General features: G+C 36.0%; 1 protein-coding gene across 2 annotated transcripts in view; it reads left to right on the top strand.

Annotated features, from left to right (window-relative positions):
- The window catches only part of FNIP1 (folliculin interacting protein 1), a 124,664-nt gene that overhangs the window by 66,180 nt on the left and 36,403 nt on the right, over positions 1–22,081 (top strand). The window contains exons 4-11 of one of the 2 annotated variants that reach the window (XM_040241784.1): positions 755–855; positions 1,117–1,191; positions 2,095–2,183; positions 6,411–6,494; positions 7,647–7,718; positions 8,902–9,037; positions 13,339–13,540; positions 17,575–17,660. In XM_040241784.1, the coding sequence (XP_040097718.1) occupies positions 755–855; positions 1,117–1,191; positions 2,095–2,183; positions 6,411–6,494; positions 7,647–7,718; positions 8,902–9,037; positions 13,339–13,540; positions 17,575–17,660 (845 nt within the window). The remainder of the gene's footprint in view (positions 1–754; positions 856–1,116; positions 1,192–2,094; positions 2,184–6,410; positions 6,495–7,646; positions 7,719–8,901; positions 9,038–13,338; positions 13,541–17,574; positions 17,661–22,081) is intronic. The other variant, XM_040241786.1, reaches the window with a different exon arrangement.

Raw genomic sequence — 22,081 nt, 5'->3', positions numbered from 1 at the left:
GAATTCTTTATAAACAAGACATTCTGATGTTTAAAGTAAATGTTTTTTAAAGAATGCAGAATATGTCCAAATTACCCTTTTTGTGATTGCCTGTTTTTGCATGGTAGGAATGATAAAATCTGTTCTGCATGTTCAGTGAATTCTACTTCTTGTTATCTGTCGTGGAGAAACATTGCATATGCATAATATATGGTTAAGGATATTTGAGCGTTATTTATAGTAGCAAAAAACAGAAAGTGACTTAAATACCTGTCAGTATGTCAGTAAGGGGAACTGGCTTGATAAACTGGTATTTCCATATAGCAGAACACTATGCAGCTCTTAAAAAGACTCTGTATATAACAGTATACTTAGATCTGTAAGACAGTGTAAAATGAAGAAAATTAAGCTGCAGAGCAGTATATATACAATGTCAAATAACTTAAAAAAAAACGTTGTGTAGAATAACTGCAGTGAGAGCTGTGGAAACTGTGTGTGTGCTCAGTCGTGTCCAACTCTTCGCGACCATATGGACTGTAGCCTGACAGGCTTCTCTGTCCATGGTATTTTCCAGGCAAGAATACTGCAGTAGGTTGCCATTTTCTTCTCCAGGTATCTTCCTAACCCAGGGACTGAACCTGGATCTCCTGCGTCTCCTGCAGTACAGGCAGATCCTTTTCTGCTGAGCCATCGGGGAGAAATTTTTGATAAAAATTAGTATTTGAAATAGGTTTTAAATTCAATGATTTTGTTAATGTTTATGCTTATCGTTTAGGGTTCTCGGTGCTCTTCTGATGCCAATATGCTTGGAGAGATGATGTTTGGCTCAGTAGCAATGAGCTACAAAGGATCCACCTTAAAAATTCATCAGATCCGGTGAGGGATTTTCTGATTTTTCTTAATGAATCCATTTAAAAATACTCAGTTTTTCTTAAAGATGGGAGAATTTCTTATAGCCTCCACTCAGAGCATGCTAGATACTCAGTTTATCATGTTTTATGGGTTTAATGCTACTTCATGGCTGTTATAACTATGCTATAACATCTCTGTGACTTAAACATTTTTATTTATAATAAATTGAAGAGATCCTTTTGATTCAGTTTTGATTTCTGTCTATCCCTCTCTTTTTCTTCATAGTTCCCCTCCACAGCTCATGCTCAGCAAAGTTTTTACTGCACGGACTGGCAGCAGCATCTGTGGAAGTCTCAATACGTAAGTAGTTATGGGTGAAAGGAGAAAGGAATTGTTTAAGATCTGCAAAGTATGAAAGCTAATAAGCTGCTTTTAGGACTGCAGCGTAAATTCAGATTTTCTTCTATCCCTTAAGTTTGAAAGTTAATGGAAGCCAGATTTTCCCTCCTAGTTCTATTGAAACATACCATGATTCGATACAATTAAATGTTGCAGAATAATTACTACCATAGCCTTAGCTAACACTGCCATCGTCACATAATTACCATTTCTTTTTTCTGTGGTGAGAATTTTTTAAAATTTACTCTGTTAGCAGCTTTCCAGTATTGATAATGTGGTATTATTAGTTAGTGGTACATTGACATCCAGAACTTGTTAATTTTATAACTGAAAGTTTGTACCCTTTGACCATTATGTTCTCTTTTCCATTCCTCCCAGTCCTTGGTAACCATCACTTTTTCATGTTTTTTTTTATTTTTAAATTAAAATAAGTTTAAAATTTGTATTTATTTTAATTTTTTGGTTGTGCCTCCTAGTTCCCAGTATGTTAGCTCCACATTCTGCAGGAACAACTATGTTGTTGCAAATGGCAGGCTTTCCTCTTTTTTTCATGACTGAATACTAGTCCAGTGTCTGTACACACACATCATACATAAACATGACAGTCTTTTTTATCCATTCATCTGTTGACAAACACTTGGGTGTAACTGTATTCCAATAAAATTTAATTTATAGAAACAGGCAGCAGGCTTAATTTAACCCTCACGCTGTACCCAACGCCTAATTTAAATGACTAGTTTATAGTACTGATAGGGAAACTTAAATACAATGTTTTTCACTTAAAATTTTATTGAGGTATACAAAGAATTGCCATTAAGAGTATAAAATAGATTTGGTATTCATTTTTTTCCTCCTTCCCCTTAGGCTTCAAGACAGTCTTGAATTCATTAATCAGGACAACAGTACATTAAAGGCCGATAATACAGTCATTAATGGACTACTTGGAAATATAGGTAAAATGGTTTTGTATGTTCTAAAAATGTTCTTACTAATGTAGATCTGTTAGAACACCAAAGGATTTCAAATATTAGAAGTGGAAAAGGGATTTAAATTGCAAGTTTTATAATATTTGTATTATTTGAAAAATATAATTTTCTTATATTTGAAGTTAGTGTTTATTTTGTGTCTTAAAAAAAGGGAACAGCTGAAGAAATATCTGATTTGTTTTTTGTTTTTAATTTTGATGTGTCTTTGCAAGTACTTTTGTTGGGGTAAAAAGCCCTTAGTAGTTCTCTTGAATAGTTCAGCTGAGGGAGACAGGGATTATACTTTCTCCCTTTCCTTTTCCACAACCATATAAAGTAATTTTAAAATGGTGCTTGTTTTTGTGACTTGTAATTCAGATGAGCAGATATTCAAAATTTGATGTTTCTTAAGAGATCTATTATAATAGTAGCTCATTTGGTAATTTGGTTAGTTTGTTCTTATTATTTGAAAGTGAAAGTCGCTGAGTCGTGTCTGACTCTACCACCCCGTGGACTGTAGCCGGCCAGGCTTCTCTGTCCGTGGAATTCATCAGGCAAGGATACTGGACTGGGTTGCCAGGTGCTCCTCCAGGGGATCTTCCCAACCCAGGGATCAAACCCAGGTCTCCTACCTTACAGGCGGATTCTTTACCAATTGAGCCACCAGGAAAGCCCAGGAATACTGGAGTGGCCTGTCCCTTCTCCAGGAGATCTTCCCGACCCAGGAATTGAACTGGGGTCTCCTGCATTGCAGGCAGATTTTTTACCAACTGAGCTACTGGGGAAGCCATTTGTTATTTAAGTTCAGCATTTTAAAGAGACAAACTATTTCTAAAATATCTGGTCCTTTGTTGTATCTTATGAAGATCAGCTAAATTACTTCTGACCATATTTCCAGTGCATAAAGAACCGTAGTGTGTCAGAGTAGACAGCAGTTAGCATAGGATGAATACTTTCCTCATTCCCTGTTTAGTAAAAACTTTTATTTGTAATTTCAGTCAATAGATACCAGTTATACATGTTAGTTGAAAAGTTTTTTTTTCCCAACTCTAATAGCAGTATATATTTTTAATAACTCATGTTCATTCAAATAGCAACCATTTATTAACTACATACTGTGGACTAGTTACAGTGTCTGGCATGTGATTCAGAAAGCATGCATTTTATAGAAAAATAGAAGTTCTACTTTTTCTTAACTTGATTATTTCATTCATTTTAATAAAGTAAAAATATGACAGAAGTGCTTTTTTAAATAATTTGACACTTTTTAAAGTTAAAGGAGCTTATTAAAAGCTGTTTAATAATACAAATCCATTATCATGTATAAAGGTAAAGTACACCATAGATGCTAGATATACTCAGCTTTTCTGTTTTAATATGAAATACAAAAGTAATACATTTAACAAAGCATAGACTTTTTCATGAACAGCTTTTTCTTGTACATTCTTAATTGTGAATCAAGGATCTTTGAATATCATTTCTTATTTTCTTTAAATTTTCAATTAATCAACAAATATTTATCAAGCACTTATTATATGCCAGGGACTCTGCTAGGCCCTGAGAAAACAGTGATGAACACAGTTCCTGCCTCATTGGATTTATAGTTAGTGAAATTGTATACTGTGATACAGTATTCAGTTATAGTATACTGTAGTTAATTCTTGGGTAAGAATAAGAGCATGATGTGTTAGAAATGAGCAGGAGCACCGTGTTCAGTTTTAGAGAGTCAGAAAAGGCTTTCTTAAAGAAGTGAGCTTAAACTTGAAGAATTTGCCTGACAGTTGGGAGAAGAAATGTCCTAGGAAAAAGCAATAGTATGTTCATAGACCTAAGTGCAATAGGTACAGTGAGTGTAGAAAGAATGTGAATAAATCAATGTGGGTGGAGCACAGTGTGAATATGAGTTAAAGGAAGTGAAAAGAAGTAAAGACATGAACAAGAGTCAGATCATGACGGAGATTGTGGGCCGCCACACTGAGAAACTTCAAGTTATTCTTTGAGCAGTTGGGTGCCAGGAAGAATGTGTTAGTTTGGGTCTTCCACCTGATTTTTAACAGGTTCCAAGATAAGATTAAACATGCACAGATTTTAGTATTAATAAATAATAATATTTATTATTATTTCATGAGAGAAATGAAGAGGAAGCTGGGAAGGGTTCAGAGACCCCTCAGATTATGGTGTAAGTTCGACCTTAATTGAAGGAGAGGAATAAAAGCTTGAGTGGACATGTTTTAGCATGCCACACTAGTCCAGGGAAGGTTTGATAAGGCTGTGGACAAGTCTTTGAGTTATACTTGGTTGTCAGAAGTGACCCATGTCTTGCTAAAATGGGCTTTACCTTGTTATACCTGCTGTGTTCAGTCATTGACTAGGAGCAGGCTATGGGGTATGTGACCTTGTCCAAATCTGGCAACGGATTTAAAAACACAGCAGCTGGGGTGCTTGGCCAGTTTCCATTCTTATAGCTAGAGACCTTTGTGGTGCATTCTCAAGGTCATCACAGAGGAGTTTTCAGAATATAGAAACATGATCAGATCAGATTTGTATCTGCAAAAGAATATTCTAATTGCTTTGGGAAAGGACTCAGATGAGCCAGTGGGATTGAGAAAAGATCCATATTAGAAGACTGCTTATAATAGTCCAGTGACACATAATGGGGACCTAGAATAAGATTGTGTCAGTAAGGATAAAGAGTTGTTGAGAAGTTTGTTGGGAGAAGTACACCAGTAATAACATGTAACCCCATGAAAGGGTTGCAGGGTCCCCGAAGAGGGTGCTTGGACCACATTTTAAGAACTGTTGAACTATAGGATTAGATATATGGGGAGAAGGGAGAAGAGTTCTGACAGTATTTAAATGTTGATGGAAAAGGAGGTTTATAAGGAAAATGAGGTTGGAAATAGAGGTGATACTGGTAAAGTGAGATTTTTGAAGGGTCTAGCTGATTTAGAATTAGCTTTGAAAGGGAGGGAGAGAGACCCATCTTGGGATTTTTCACTAAGGCCTCACACAAAGAAAGGCTTGAATGATGTTACCTATTATTACTGCTCAGGCAGGAAGGAGGCAGGGATGAGTAAGAATTAAGTCCGGAGATAGCAGTATAGGAAAACAAGAGTTCGCATATGGTGATTCTTCTTGTGTACACACATATACATATGCATACTGTAGGAGACAAAGTCATATACTCAGAGTAAGGAGGAGTAAGTAATGAGATTAAAGAGAGCAGGTAAGTTTTGAGGTAAATAGGAAAAGTTGAAGAAAGAACTGAACAATGAAACATGGAAGGATTGTTGCACATTCACTGTAATTATAGAAACTCTTGTTCTAGAAAAATACCTATTAACAATTTAAAAATACATTTGTCACTTTTTAAAACAGTAAAGCTGTCAGTTCTGTCCTAGATCAACCTCCCAGGTGGCTCTTCAGGCCATCTGGATTAACCCTAACTAATAAGTAACTCAGGTGCTTGCTTCCAGGCTGTAATGTTATGCTCTCTTGGTCTTCAGACTCTTAAACCTTCTCTTGGTCAAGTGTGTGGCAGCTACTACCTTGAGCAGCTGGGAGTCTGGCCCTGACAGGCTGCATTGGCTTTCCTGCTTCCATAGTGGCTGACCTCTGCTCTAGGAACTCTGGTTTCTCCCATTAATTTATAATTTAGCACTAGTTTAGAAAAATCAGATCCATACTTATTTGTCAGTAGACCGCTTTTCTTTATTTGCCCTTTGTTTTATGTTGTGTCCAATTTTTTTAGCCAAGCGCTTAGGTGGTTTTCTTCTTAATTTTAGTTACACAGTACTATAATATTAAAATTGATTTTTTAAAGGATAAATTCATTTGGCAAATATCAAATTATATATATAACATCACTGTGCTTTTTTAATCTTTAAAAATATTGTTTTAGATGAGAAAAGATTGAACATTTAAAATAATTTTTACCTTATATAGTGGAAGCTTATAAAATAATTTTTACCTTTTATTACTATATGTAGACTTAATAGGCATGAAATTGTTATGGTGTCATAAGCCATGGCCAGAGGGAAACCATCGTGTTTCAAAAATAGGAAGTCAGCTTGAATTATTCTTACTTAGTTTAAAGATTTCCATTCATATCTGTTGGTCTGCTTTTGTGCTGCCTTAGCTCACCTTTTATTCCTGACGCATTGTGGCTTCTCTAACAGCCCTCTTTCATATGTATTTTACGTTTTTGCCATGTAGGTCTTTCACAGTTCTGCAGCCCCAGGCGGGCGTTCTCTGAACAGGGTCCGCTCCGCCTGATCAGGAGCGCCTCTTTCTTTGCAGGTTTGCCATGTGCTGTGTGGGTAGACTAGTTGGTGTGCCCCAGAGGCTAGAATTCATAGTTACGCTGTGGAAACAAGAGAGTAGAGAAATGCATTTGGGGAAGGTGTGCAGTTAAGAACTTAATATCTTTCTATTGAATATGTTGTTAAGGTTCCCAGAAACTAAGTTATGAGTAGAAATGACATTTTCATGAAATTTCAGTTTGTCATTTCTTGCCTTATTATGTAATAATGATTTTAACTTTAGAATCCTAAACCAAAATATAGTATGAACATTATTTCTTAAAATACCAGTTGAATTTCTAACGTGATACTGTCTTGTTTCCATGGCTGAGTAGCTTTTGTATCATATAGTTAGTTCATCAATCACAGAAAATACTGTTGTGCAATTTCTGATCTACACTATTCCATAAGAATGATTCTCTTGGAGCTAAGATTCAGATGAACAAGCACCATTATATTCTATAAAAGGCATCTCTGACTATATTTGTTTATATTGATATCACTAAATAGATGATTGTAGGCTGTGTTCATGCTTCTGTATCCAGGAAGTTGTATCCAACTTCCTGTTTTAATTAGTATGTATTTTCCTTAGAAATATAAACAATGTATATACAGTATAGAAAATTTGGAAAATACGAGAAATAGGCAAAAAATATGTATTAGCCATCTTGTCAACCAGAAATACCTCCTTAGTTTTTGTTTGTTTTAAAATGAAATTGGGATTATACTGTTCAGTTTTCTTAATTTTTATTATAGAACTTTAAAACATACATTTATATAGGCAGAACAGTAGATTAACCATCATATGCCAATCACTTCGCCTCAGCAGCTATTGTTCTTACTGGTCAGTAGCTCGCCTTTTTATCATGTAGTAGTGTATTGTGAATATATTCATGTCATTGAATGTGCTTCTAAAATGCTTATTCTAGTCACCCTTTTCTTCTTTATATATTATGTCACAGATTGTTTACACATAGATCTCAAAGCTTGTTCAACTGAAGAATAGCTCTTGGTGTTGGGTTTGTGCCATGCTGTTGAAAAAAATAAAGGAATGCAATGAGATGAGCATGATTTAGTTTGCTGTTTTAAAAGGAACATCAACCTAAACAGCACTGTGTTTTATAAGTCACGCTTTTGTCTTGATTCACAGTTCACAGCAACCCAATGGACATGCCTGGAAGAGACCTGAATGAGGACAGAGACAGTGGCATAGCACGCTCTGGTAATGATAGGTTCATGTGTTAATCCGGTTTTTATGAGATCACTGTTACCTGACATTGATTTCCTTTTTAATCTGTTTTAATCATTTAATTTCATGTGTACAGTTTGTTGGTATTGATAGTAGCCTAACAAGAGAATTGTAGAAACAGCAGAGAGAAGTATTTTAAATTAAAATTTTTTTCATGTCTACTAGTAAAAATGTGCCTGATGGAGCATGGCCTGGATGAATACACACTTAGTCAGAAAAATAATATTGCTCAAGAGACTACTTAAATAGCATAGTAGAAAAAATACATTTGCTTACATCTGTTTTCTCCCTCCTGCTGCTGCTAAGTCGCTTCAGTCGTGTCCGACTCTGTGCGACCCCATAGACGGCAGCCCACCAGGCTCCCCTGTCCCTGGGATTCTCCAGGCAAGAACACTGGAGTGGGTTGCCATTTCCTTCTCCAATGCATGAAAGTGAAAAGTGAAAGTGAAGTCGCTCAGTTGTGTCCGACTCTTAGCGACCCCATGGACTGCAGCCTACCAGGCTCCTCCATCCATGGGATTTTCCAGGCAAGAGTACTGGAGTGGGGTGCCATCACCTTCGTGTTTTCTCCTAACTGGGTTTAAAATGTCAGACTGTCTCTTGCCCAGAGAAACTTAGGTATTTTGAACCAGTGTTATACATATTTCTTTGAGATATCTACTCTTCCAAAATTTGTCTGACAAAGTTTTATTGAAACATTCTGAGGATTTAAGAAAAAAACAAAAAAACACCCACTCAGATTATATCCTTAAAGAGCACAGGTTCTAATGAGAGATTAGCGAGAAAAATAATCTTAGTTTATTGTATGAGGTGTTCTGAGATAGACCTGTACAGAGAGGTTCATCTAAGCTTGGAGACAGTGTCATCACCAAAGGAATAAAGATTTATTTCAAAATAGCATTTTCTTCTGGCGTGGGGTGGGAAAAAGTGAGGATGGCAAAAGGGTATCAGGATCTCTTGCTGAATCACTTTTATTATGTGATTTTTTTTCTAGGACCTTGCTCCAACAATGATATATATTTTTTTTAATGGAGATTTTAGAGCTTCATTCAGCAAAATGGAAATTTTGAGTCAGCGTTTAAATTTATTAAAAAGAAATTTGTTCCTGTTTTTAGTTATTATTAACTTTGTACTTGTTCTTATTCTGACTTGACAGCATCTCTCAGCAGCTTGCTTATTACACCATTTCCCTCTCCAAACTCCTCACTTACCCGAAGTTGTGCCAGTAGCTATCAGCGACGCTGGCGACGTAGCCAAACAACAAGTTTAGAGAATGGGGTATTTCCTAGATGGTAAGTTGGAACTTTTACTTTACCACAAGATTGAATAGTTCCTTAAACACAATTTTGTATGTTAAGAGCCTGGACATGTGTTTTGTATTTTTAAAGTCTGCAACTAGAAAATTTTAAAGTGTATTACTTTTTTAAAAATTGTGTTACGTTATGCATAACATACAATATACCATTTTAACCATTATTATCAGTGTAGTTCAGTGGTGTTAAGTACCTTCACATTGTTGTGCATCCATGACCATTCACATTTAGAACTTTTTTAATCTCCCCCATCTGAACCCTGCATGAGTCCATGGGGTCACAAAGAGCGGATCACGACTGAGCGACTGAACTGAACTGAACCTCTGTAGACATTAGGCAGTAATTCCCCCATTCCTTCCTCCCTTTAGCTCCTGGCAACTACTATGCAATTTTTTCTTTTTAAATTTGACTACATATCATATAAGTGGAATCATAAAATATTTATCCTTATATACCCAGAAGTGGAATTCCTGCATTGTATCGTAATTGTTTTTGAGGAACTGCTATATTTTTCATCAAAATGCCCCACTGTTTTACTTACATTCCCACTAAAAATGGCCAGTTTTTTTTTTTTTTTTTGTGCCAAGCTGCATGCTGGATCTTAGTTCTCTGACTAGGGATTGAATCTGTGCCCCTTTCATTGGAAGCATGAAGTCCTAACCAGTGGACTGCCAGGGACTTTAACTCCCCCGTCCTATCTCCTCACCGCCCCCACCCAACCACTAGAAATGCACAAGAGTTCTAATTTCTTCACATCCTCATCAGTAGTTAATTTCCATTTTTAAAAATTAATAACCATCTGTATGGGTGTAGAATGATATCTCATTGTAATTTTGATTTGCATTTCTCTAATAGCTAGTGATGTTGTTTTCATACACTTATTGGCCATGTGTATGTTTTCTTTGGAGATATATCTGTTCAGGTGTTTTACTCATTTTTTAATCAGATGTATTGTTGTTGTAGTAGTAGTTCTTTATATACTAATGAATATCAATCCCTTATCGGATACATGTTTTGAAATATTTTATACCATTCCATTGGTTGCTGTTTTATTTTGTTGATACGTCTTTCGGTACTTGTGCGTTTGTGTTCAGTCACTCAGTCGTATCTGACTCTGGACTCTGTGACCCTATGGACTGTAGCCCGCCAGGCTCCTCTGTCTGTGAGATTTCCCAAGCAAGAATACTGGAGTGGGTTGCCGTTCCCTCCTCCAGATCTTCCTGACCCAGGGCTTGAGCCTACATCTCCTACACTGGCAGTCAGATTCTTTATCACTGAGCCACCTGGGAAACCGCTTTAGATACACAGTTCAATTCAGTTCAGTTCAGTCGCTCAGTCGTGTCCGACTCTTTGCAACCCCATGAATTGCAGCACGCCAGGCCTCCCTGTCCATCACCAACTCCCGGAGTTCACTCAGATTCACGTTGATCGAGTCCGTGATGCCATCTAGCCATCTCATCCTCGGTTGTCCCCTTCTCCTGCCCCCAATCTCTCCCAGCATGAGTCTTTTCCAATGAGTCAACTCTTCGCATGAGGTGGCCAAAGTACTGGAGCTTCAGCTTTAGCATCATTCCTTCCAAAGAAATCCCAGGGCTGATCTCCTTCAGAATGGACTGGTTGGATCTCCTTGCAGTCCAGGGGACTCTCAAGAGTCTTCTCCAACACCACAGTTCAAAAGCATCAATTCTTCGGCGCTCAGCCTTCTTCACAGTCCAACTCTCACATCCATACATGACCACAGGAAAAACCATAGCTTTGACTAGATGGACCTTAGTCGGCAAAGTAATGTCTCTGCTTTAGAATATACTGTCTGGGTTGGTCATAACTTTTCTTCCAAGGAGTAAGCGTCTTTTAATTTCATGGCTTCAGTCACCATCTGCAGTGATTTGGGAGCCCCCAAAAATAAACTCTGACACTTTCTACTGTTTCCCCATCTATTTCCCATGAAGTGATGGGACCTCATGCCATGATCTTCGTTTTCTGAATGTTGTGCTTTAAGCCAACTTTTTCGCTCTCCTCTTTCACTTTCATCAAGAAGCTTTTTAGTTCCTCTTCAGTTTCTGCCATAAGGGTGGTGTCATCTGCATATCTGAGGTTATTGATATTTCTCCTGGCAATCTTGATTCCAGCTTGTGTTTCTTCCAGTCCAGCGTTTCCATCATGTACTCTGCATATAAGTTAAATAAGCAGGGTGACAGTATACAGCCTTGACGTACTCCTTTTCCTATTTGGAACCAGTCTGTTGTTCCATGTCCAGTTCTAACTGTTGCTTCCTGACCTACATACAGATTTCTCAAGAGGCAGGTTAGGTGGTCTGGTATTCCCATTTCTTTCAGAATTTCCCACAGTTTATTGTGATCCACACACAGTCAAAGGCTTTGGCATAGTCAATAAAGCAGAAATAGATGTTTTTCTGGAACTCTCTTGATTTCTTGATGATCCAGCGGATGTTGGCAATTTGATCTCTGGTTCCTCTGCCTTTTCTAAAACCAGCTTGAACATCTGGAATTGCCCAGTTCACGTATTGGTGAAGCCTGGCTTGGAGAATTTTGGGCATTACTTTACTAGCGTGTGAGATGAGTGCAATTGTGCAGTAGTTTGAGCATTCTTTTGCATTGCCTTTCTTTGGAATTGGAATGAAAACTGACCTTTTCCAGTCCTGTGGGCACTGCTGAGTTTTCCAAATTTGCTGGCATATTGAGTGCAGCACTTTCACAGCATCATCTTTCAGGATTTGAAACAGCTCAACTGGAATTCCATCACCTCCACTAGCTTTGTTTGTAGTGATGCTTTCTAAGGCCCACTTGACTTCACTTCCAAGATGTCTGCCTCTAGATTAGTGAATACATCATCATGATTATCTGGGTTGTGAAGATCTTTTTTGTACACAGCAGTTCTTAATTTCTGTGTCGCCCGATTTATTTTTTTCCTTTGCTGCCTTACTTTTGGTGTCATCCTGAAAGTAAAAGTGAAGTCGCTCAGTCGTGTCTGACCCTCAGCGACCTCATGGACTGCAGCCTTCCAGGCTCCTCCATCCATGGGATTTTCCAGGCACGAAATCACTGCCAAATCCAATGTCATGAAGCTTTTATTCTATATTTTCTTTTAAAGGTTTTATAGTTTTAACTCTTCTGTTTTAGTCATTGGTCCATTTATTGCATGCTTTGATATTCTAGTTTTTCACGTTTCTATTTAGGCAAATTCATTCATTCTTGAAATTTTGTTTTTAATCTATGTTAAGTATAAGTAAAGATGATGAAGCTTGATTCCTTTTTTATTCACTCCCTTTATTCCTTCATCTTTGACTTTACTTATGGAATCAAAGGGGGAGAAGCAGATTCTAGAACAGTGAAGAAATTACACTCGTCTATAAACCTTGAAATTCAGGCTCTTTTAGGTTGGTTTTGCACTGGGGTTACTTACTTTTTTTCAGTTCAGTTTAGTTGCTCAGTTGTGTCTGACTCTTTGCGACCCTATGGACTGCAGCACGCCAGGCCTCTCTTGTCTATCACCAACTCCCAAAGTTTACTCAAATTCACGTCCATTGAGTTGGTGATGACAACCAACCATCTCATTCTCTGTCACCCCCTTCTCCTCCCACCTTCAGTCTTTCCCAGCATCAGGGTCTTTTCCACTGAGTCAGTTCTTTGCATCAGCTGGCCAAAGTATTGGAGTTTCAGCATCAGCATCAGTCCTACCAATGAATATTCAGGACTGATTTCCTTTAGGATGGACTGGTTGGATCTCCCTGCAGTTCAAGGGACTCTGAAGAGTCTTCTCCAACATCACAGTTCAAAAGCATCAATTCTTCGGCACTCAACTTCCTTTATAGTCCAACTCTCACATCCATACACGACTACTGGAAAAACCATACCTTTGACTGGTTGGACCTTTGTTGGCAAAATAATGTCTCTGCTTTTTAATATGCTGTCTAGGTTGGTCATAACTTTTCTTCCAAGGAGCAAGCGTCTTTTAATTTCATGGCTATAGTCACCATCTGCAGTGATTTTGGAGCCTCCCAAAATTAAGTCTGTTACTGTTTCCATAGTTGAACAAAAACGTTTCCAATCTGACTCTATTAAAGTTTCTTACAAAAATAGGAATATAGAGGAATAGCCAGTATATTTCTCAAAGATATATATAGTTGATATCAATTTTTATGTTTACTTGATAAAACACTATAAGACCTTTAGCTTGCCTACATTTAATTACCAAGGAGATTGAATTGTGAATTTAATCATTTTCATATTTATAAAATTAAAAAAAAATTTATTTTTAAGGTCTGTAGAAGAAAGCTTTAATCTGTCAGATGAAAGCTGTGGCCCTAACCCAGGAATTGTGAGGAAAAAGAAGATTGCAATTGGGGTAATCTTTTCATTATCCAAAGATGAAGATGAAAGTAACAAGTTTAATGAATTCTTTTTTTCACATTTTCCTCTGTTTGAAAGCCACATGAACAAATTAAAGAGTGCAATAGAACAGGTAAGCATAACCATGTCTATGGTTTGTTTTTATTTTTTATTTTCCTTTGAATCTTATTCTCTTGCTTAAGCATTGTCTTTATTCATTTGGCAGAGAAATTAACAGACTCTGTGCAGGTACCCTACAAAGTGACCTGGGAGACGCAAAGTAGACTTCAGTTCTTTTTTTTTTTTTATTAAACTTTTTATTGTGTATTGGGGTATTGGGGTATAGCCTATTTAACAATGCTGTGATAATTTTAGGTGAACAGCAAAGGGATTCAGCCATACATATATGTATCCATTCTCCTCCAAAACTCCCCTCCCATCCAGGCTGCCACATAAGATTGACTTTAGCTCTTTTTAAGAAGCTTATTGCCTAAAAAAAGATCTAAGGTCATTTATCCATTCAATAAATAAATATTTGAGGGCCTGTAATGTGGCAGGCCTCTTCTAGCAACTGAGGATAAGAGTGAAAAAAAGCAACTCTCTAGATCATGGGGCAGCAAATAAATGAATGTATAAGATTTTAGATGGTAATAAGTACTATGAAGAAAAAGAAGAGGAAGGTTTTTATGGAGTGCTGAATGGAGGATTACAAATTTTTTTAGGATCGTCAAGAAAGCTCCTGATAAAGTCACATATGACCCAGAGATACAGAGGAAATTTGGTATAACCATCTGAGACAAGAATTTTACAGGTAGAGGCAAAGGAGTAAGCCTGATGCTTGGGCATCAGTAAGGAGGAGTAAGGAGGCCAAGATGGCTAGGTTAGAAGTAGGACTGTCATGTAGGGCCTTACAGGATACCATTGTACAAGCATGGGCATATGCACTTAAGAAAGATAGGAAGCCATGGGAGTGTTTTGAGCAGGAAAATGACATGATTCATGAGAATCACTCTTACTGCTGGTGGAGAATAGATTTTCCAGGGGCGAAGTTGGACGCTTTGGAATCAGTTACAAGGCTGTTGCTGCTGCTGCTGCTAAGTCATGTCAGTCGAGTCTGACTCTGTGCAACCCAACAGGCTCCTCTGTCCCTGGGATTCTCCAGGCAAGAACACTGGAGTGGGTTGCCATTTCCTTCTCCAGTGCATGAAAGTGAAAAGTGAAAGTGAAGTCACTCAGTCGTGTCTGACTCCTGGCGACCCCATGGACTATAGCCTACCAGACTCCATCCATGGGATTCTCCAGGCAGGAGGACTGGAGTGGGTTGCCATTGCCTTCTCCGAGTTACAAGGCTATTGAAATATAATCCAAGTGAGAGATGATGGGTAGTCAAACCAGTTTCATGATGGAATTGGTGAGAAATGGTTGGATTCTGGATATATTTGAAAATAGAGCTAATGAGATTAGCTGATGGACTGAGTTGGAGCTGTAAAAGGAAGAATCATGGAGATGGACTGAGATTTTTCTTTTGAGCAGTAAGATGGATGGAATTGCCAGAACTAAAATGGGAATACTACAAATGGAACGGGTTTGGTGGAGGAAGATCAGGAGTTTGTTTGTGATGCCTCCTGGACATCCAGGTAATTGTGAGTCTAGAGTTTAGGGTCCAGGCTGAGCAGTCACCAGTATATAGATGGTATTTTAATCTAAGAAGCTGATTGAGAGGGAGAGGAGATCCTAATTTGTGGAACATTTCAGTAGTTAAATTTGGAGGAGCTGAGAACTAGCCAGGGAGACTGAGGATTGCCCATTTAAGTAGGAGGAAAAACAAGAGAGAGTACTTTCGGTGTAAGCCTGGTGAAGAAAGTGGTCTAAGAAGGTAGGAGTGATCAATTATGTCAAATGCTGCTGATAGTGCATGTAATAAATTGATGTAAAGAAAATTGTGAATATAAGATAGAAAATAAGAGTAAATAAAAAAGAAGGAAAACCATAGTGTTTAAGGAGTTCATAGGGAAGAAAAATGACTTCCTTCTGGGAAGATATTTCATTTGGACTGCATCTTAAAGGAGTTGTAGAATTTTTTAAACATAATGCTTTGAAAAATGGATACAGCAGAGTAACAGGGAAAATTGCTATCTTTGCCACCCAAAGATAACTCATTAACATTTTGCTGAAACTCTTACTCAGACCTTTTCTATGCGTATTATATTTTACTTGATTGGGACTGTGCTGTGTTCATATTGTTTTTATTATGTGCCTGTTTTGAAAAATTCATCCTTGTTAACATGTACATTTCTCATTATAAATGGTTCTTAAATATATTTTAGTGGCTTTCCTCCATTTAAGTTAATTAGGCCATATCTGCTTTTTCGTAGCTATAGCTACACTTCAGTTAACATCTTGGTGAATTTTCCAGATTATGTTTTATGAGATTCCTATAAGTTAAATCATTGAACATAACTATATTTCTTAATCCCTGTGACAGAATTCAGAAAGGAAAGGATACAGTGAGTAGTAGTAATTGGTGTGGCTAACAGAGTTAGTGTGGACCAGATCACAAGGAGTCTAGAACACTTGCAAGGATTTTTGACTTTGTTAGACTGTCTTCAAATTGTGCTCTAAGAAGGTTATTATGGCAGTGTGTTTGAAAGAGACTAGTAAAAGAAACAAGAGATGCAGGAGCAATTAGAATGGTCTAGAAAGCAGAGGGTGCATTTCAGTAACTCATTAGTACGTGAGGATCATGTGCCTCTAAAGAAAGCACTATGTTAGTTATTCACATTAAATCTATTAAAATACAAATAGATCATTAGCAATACCTTTTTAGTGAGCGATGAGTCAAGTCCATCTTCGTTTCTCAGAAGTTCAACACTCCTGACATGTTCTTCAGTTTGCTACTGTGTTTTTTGTAGTCAGTTTTTGCCAAAGTCAGTACACAGAATATTAAGCTGTGGCTGAACTGACATTTCAGTTACAGGGAAAAGTGTTTAAACTTTGTATAAAACTTGAAATATTCAAGCAATACAGAACTTGTTAGAGGTTACTTTTTAAATGTTTTAATGCTTTGTTCATTCTGCACCCTAAAGGGCACATTGCAGTTGTATATTTGTTCATGTTTAACAACTCATTTCTTTATAAAACTGAAAGAGCTAGTGAATACTTTCATATAAATGAGTAGAAGTTATTCTTTAGTTAATTAATCATAGACTATAGTAAACATTGAAACACCTACATAAGTTATGTTCTAGGGCTGTTTTCAAATTATCCCTTATTTATATTTTAAATGAAAAACTATAGATTCTGTTTCTGAGCACTGTGGGAGTTATTTCAAAGTCTGCACTACCTTTTGAGATCTATAATGTAGTTAAATTTTTTTATTTCATAAAGTTAAGAATATTGCTCAATTCTAGCCAAAGAATATTTACTTCTTTATAAATTAGGAGTCTCTCAGCAGTTTGTGAAAACAAAAATTGTCACTTTTACCTTATGAAGCTTTCGGATATATACATGAATGATTCTAGCCTGAAGTAGTCTAACCTTCTCTTAAATATATATTTGAACATTTAAAAAATTAATGTGTAATTACATAAGTAATATAGAATTGCATTCTCTTTGAAAAAGTTTTAAAAATTTCAAAGTTCTTTTGGATAACCATATTCTAATCCTGATCTTTAGTTGTCTACCTAAAGTAGGACTTCTCAATCTTGGCTAAGTATCTTTTTAAGAAAGCAAACATTACTAATAACTTGAGATTTCTTTCAGTAGAATATTTATGTTTTAGGTTTAAAAAAAGGATTTACTTAAGAGAACCACTGTTTATGGAATATTGGCGAAACTCAGGAGTTGTTGTTACTGAGTTAGCATTTTATGATCTGTTTGGGAGAAAAGTTTTATGTAACTCAGAAACTGTCAACGTCAGATTCTTTGTGTTTTGATATTCTCTTTCAATTAAGAGGCCTAACATCAGAAAAATTTGAATTTTATTATACTCATTAATGACCCAAAGTGTAAAAACAAGCCACTAGAAATACGTGTGCCTTCTTTATACATATCTAGTTGAGAATGGTAGGTAAAATGTTATAGAAATATGTGATTTTGTCTTTTACTTTTTCCCCCCATATTTTGCCCATGGTCACTATAAGAATTAACTATTTGATTGCTTTCAAGGCTATGAAAATGAGCCGGAGATCAGCTGATGCCAGTCAGAGGAGTTTGGCATATAATCGAATAGTTGATGCACTAAATGAATTCAGGTACATTTTCTCTAGCCTTTCATAATATAGAATTGTTTCATGGTGTACACTGGAAAATTTACTTATTTTCTTTACTTACTCTGATAAAATATAATTCTTTGAACTTCTGTGTCCCATAGTCAAATGAGGGTGTAATTCAGTAGGCCATTGACTCCTTTATTATTAAATATAAAAAGTGCTTGGAATTCAGGCACACTTGGGAGGAGTCAGTAGTATGGTTGCTAGCATTGGACCACTATAACCAGAAGAGACCCTTGTTTTAGCAGAAATGTGCTTTGTCCTTTGTTGGGCTCCTAGATGTAGGGACTGGTTAAGTGACGATAATCACACATTCTTAGATACATGGAATACAAAAATATACATGGATATAAGGAGTATGAACTTTGATGTTCCATATAACTTTGTTGCTTAATCCTTTCTCTAGCAGTATTTTCTGGCACAACAAAGCTTGGTCCCTGAAGCTCAAGCAAGTGCTGTAACTGCATTGTAGTTAAGGCAAGGAAACATGTTGCATATGACCTTATGTCCAGAATCACAGTGACTGACTGATGTGTTTCTGTCTCAGAGAGATTCACTTCAGTTTTACTTTGTCCTCTTACATTCTCAGTCTTTCCTCCTTTACACTAGAGAAATAGTATAACATGTAGAGCAAGAACTCAAGACTTTAGTATCTGACAGAGAGACCTGTGGCTTTGCCTTTTATTATCCCTGATGACCTTGGGTGGATTTTTTAGCCTTTTTTTGACCCTTAGTTTTCTAACTTAAAATCTGTGAATTTAATTTAGTGATGACCGAATAGATTGTTGTAAAGATAGAATAAAATAATATATGTAAAGTACTTAGAATGCCCAACATTGATGTGATCACTATTATACATGCCAAATATAACCCATATCAGTGATTTTCAAAGGTCATTCATAGTTGATGTTCATAGTATTGCCAGATCTAAATTGATCCTGTTTTGCTACCTAAATAAATGTATTAAAAAATGAAAATTGATGCATTATTACCCTAAATGGGAAATCAACATCCTTTGCTATGATAAGTAAGCTATAAAATGCATGCATAATAATTAAAATTTAAAATATGTATCTGTGTACCACCTAAAGTTTATTATCTCCATAGTCTATGTACCTTGCTTTTGTTCATTGGCTCGTCTTGTATGGCACCTTATTGGGTCAGGGATCTTCTGGATTATTTGTTTAAATATGAGTTACTGCATTTTGAAGTAAAAGGCTGTTTTAGCCTCTGATACTGCAAGATTGCTACTGTGAAACTGTAGACATGTCATGTATATATATATGTTTCTTTTTTTTAATGGGAATGGCTAGGAAGTTATGTATTTAGTAAATGTGACAATAGGAGAACTTGTTTGTTTTCAACTTTGATCCTTTTATATTCTTAATTTTTCTCTTTTTGTGTTAAACCACAGTTAAAGTAAATCTGGTGTCCTCTTTTAATCCTCTCTCAAAGGAGAGATCTCATTGCTTCAGCCATATTCTAGAATCTTTGAATTTATGATGAAATAAAACATAAGATCATTAAGTTTCAGCCATGTTATGCTCTAGAAGTATTGTGATTTCGCATTTACAATTTAAGTCTATGATCCATTTTTATTTATTTATCTTTTGTGAAAGCTATAAGGCCTTTGTCTAGGTGCATATTTTTGCGTATGAATGTCCACTTGTTCCAGCATCATTTGTTGAAAAGACTGTCTTTGCTTTGTATTGCTTTTATTCCTTTATCAGGTATCAGTTGAATATATTTCAGGGGCTCTATTTTTGAGCTTTCTGTTTTGTTTTATTGATCTATTTGTCTGTTCTTTCAGTAGTACCACGCTGTCCTGATTAATGTAACTTTATAATAATTCTTAAAATCAGATTATATGAGTCCTCACGTTTGTTCTTTTCCTTCAGTGTTGTGTTGACTATTCTGGATCATTTGCCTCTCCAAACTTTATCAAATCTCCAACACATCAGTTTGTTGATATTTACAAAATAACTTACTGGGATTTTGATTGAGATTGCATTGAAACTGTAGATTGGGAAAAGTTGATATCTTACCAATAGTAATACTTCCTGTCCATTAACATGAAATAGCTTGCTCTTTATTTGTATGTTCTTTGATTTCTTCAATCAGAGTTTTATGATTTTCCTCCTGTAAATCTTATACATTTAAAAATTTATGCGTAAATATCTCAGGGTGGTTTTTTTTGTTAATATTGATGATACCTTGTTTATAATTTCAAATTTCAACTGTTCATTGATGATACATAAGAAATCAATTGACTTTTATATATTAACCTTATATTATGCAGCCTTGTTATAACTGCTTATTAATTCTAGGAGATTTTTGCCATTTCTTTTAAATTTTCTGCATAAGTGCTCATCTGTGAATAGAGACAGGTTTATGTCTTCCATCCCAATCTGTTTACCTCTTATTTCTTTTTCTTGCCTTACTGGATTAGCAAGGGCTTCCAGTATGATGTAGAAAAGCAATGATGAGAAGGTTCATCCTTACCTTATACCAGATCTGAATGAAAAAGCTTCAACTTTTTCACCATTAAATATGAAGTTAAGTTTCTTACACTGTCTATCAAACTGAAGAAGTTCCCTCTTTATTCCTGGCTTGCTGAGATATTATTAATTATTGATTCAATTGTAAAAATAGGTATAGGACTCTTCAGGTTATCTATTTCTTCTTGTGTGAGTTTTGGTAGCTTGTATCTTTCAAGGAATTGTTCTGGTTCATCTAAATCATCAAATTTGCAAGCACAGAGTTGTTCATATTATTTCTTAATTATACTTTTGATGTCCATAGGTTAACAGTGATGGACCCTTTTTTATTTCTAATATTAGTAATGTGTGTCATTTCACTTTTTTACTTGGTTATCTTGGATAGAAATTTATAAATTTTCAAAGAACCTTTGATCATTTCAAAGAACCAGGTTTTGTTTTATTGATTTTTAATCTATTGATTTTTATCTTTAATTTCAATAAATTTTAATTGGATTTTAATTTATTTTTTCCTGTTTGCTTTAGTTTTATGTTTTTCATCTTTCTCTAGTTTCCTGAAGTTAAACCTTAGATTATTGCTTTCAAATTATCTTTTTCTCTAATATATGCATTCAGTGCTATAAATTTCCCTCTAAACACTGCTTTTGCTGGATTCCACAGGTTTTGTTATATTGAATGAAAGTTTAATTCAAAAATTTTAAAATTTCTCTTGAGATTTCTTCGACTGTTATGTTAAAAAAATATATTTTTAAAATCTTTTTAAGTATTTGGAGATTTTCCACATATCTTTCTTTTTTTTAATTTTTATTTTATAATGGAGTGAAGTTGTTAATTTCAGGTGAACAGAAAAATGATTGTTATATATATACATGTTCTATATATATTATATATATACATGTTCTATATATATTATATATATACATGTTCTATATATATATTCTTTTTTTAAGTTCTTTCCCCATTTAGGTTTTTATAGAGTATTGAGCAGTGTTCCCTGTGCTATGCAGTAGCACATAAGTTCATTCTCTTAAGTCTGTGAATCTGTCTCTGTTTTATAAGTGAGTTCATTTGTACCATTTTTTTTTAAAGATTCTACAAATAAGTGATGTGATATATGATATTTGTCTTTCTCAGTCTGACTGACTTCACTTAGTATGTTAATCTCCAGGTCCATTCATACTGTTGCAAATGCACTATTTCATTCATTTTAATGGCTGAGTAATATTCTATTGTCTGTATTTACTTCCTTGTCTTTATCCATTCCTCTATCAATGGACAGTTAGGTTGCTTCCATATCTTGGCTATTGTAAATAGCACTGCTGTGAATATTGGGGTCCATGTATCCTTTGAACCATGTTTTTCTCCAGATATATGCCCAGGAATGAAATTGCTGGATCATATAGTAGCTCTATATTTAGTTTGTTAATGAACCTCTGTACTGTTCTCCACAGTGGCTCCACCAATTTACATTTGCCCCAGAAGTGTAGGAGGGTTCCCTTTCCTCCTCACTATCTCCAGCATTCAATGTTTGTGGACTATTCTGGTTGGTTTGAGATGATACCTCATTGTAGTTTTCACTTGCATTTCTCTATAATTAGCAGTGTTGAGCATCTTTTCTTATAATTCTTGGCCATCTGTATGATTTCTTCGGAGAAATGGCTATTTAGGTCTTCTGCCTGTTTTTTGATTGGAATGTTTGTTTGTTTTTACATAGGGTTTCCCTGATAGTTCAGTTGGTAAAGAATCCACCTGCAAAGCAGGAGACCCCAGTGCAGTTTCTGGGTTGGAAAGAATCCACTGGAGAAGGGGTAGGCTACCCACTCCAGTATTCTTGGGCTTCCCTTATGGCTCAGCAGGTAAAATCCACCTGCAATGTGGGAGACCTGGGTTCGATCCCTGGGTTGG

This window comes from Oryx dammah, unplaced genomic scaffold, assembly GCF_014754425.2.
Source record: "Oryx dammah isolate SB20612 unplaced genomic scaffold, SCBI_Odam_1.1 HiC_scaffold_5, whole genome shotgun sequence".
Taxonomy (NCBI): Eukaryota; Metazoa; Chordata; class Mammalia; order Artiodactyla; family Bovidae; genus Oryx; species Oryx dammah.
This window is presented reverse-complemented; position numbering and strand designations above follow the sequence as displayed.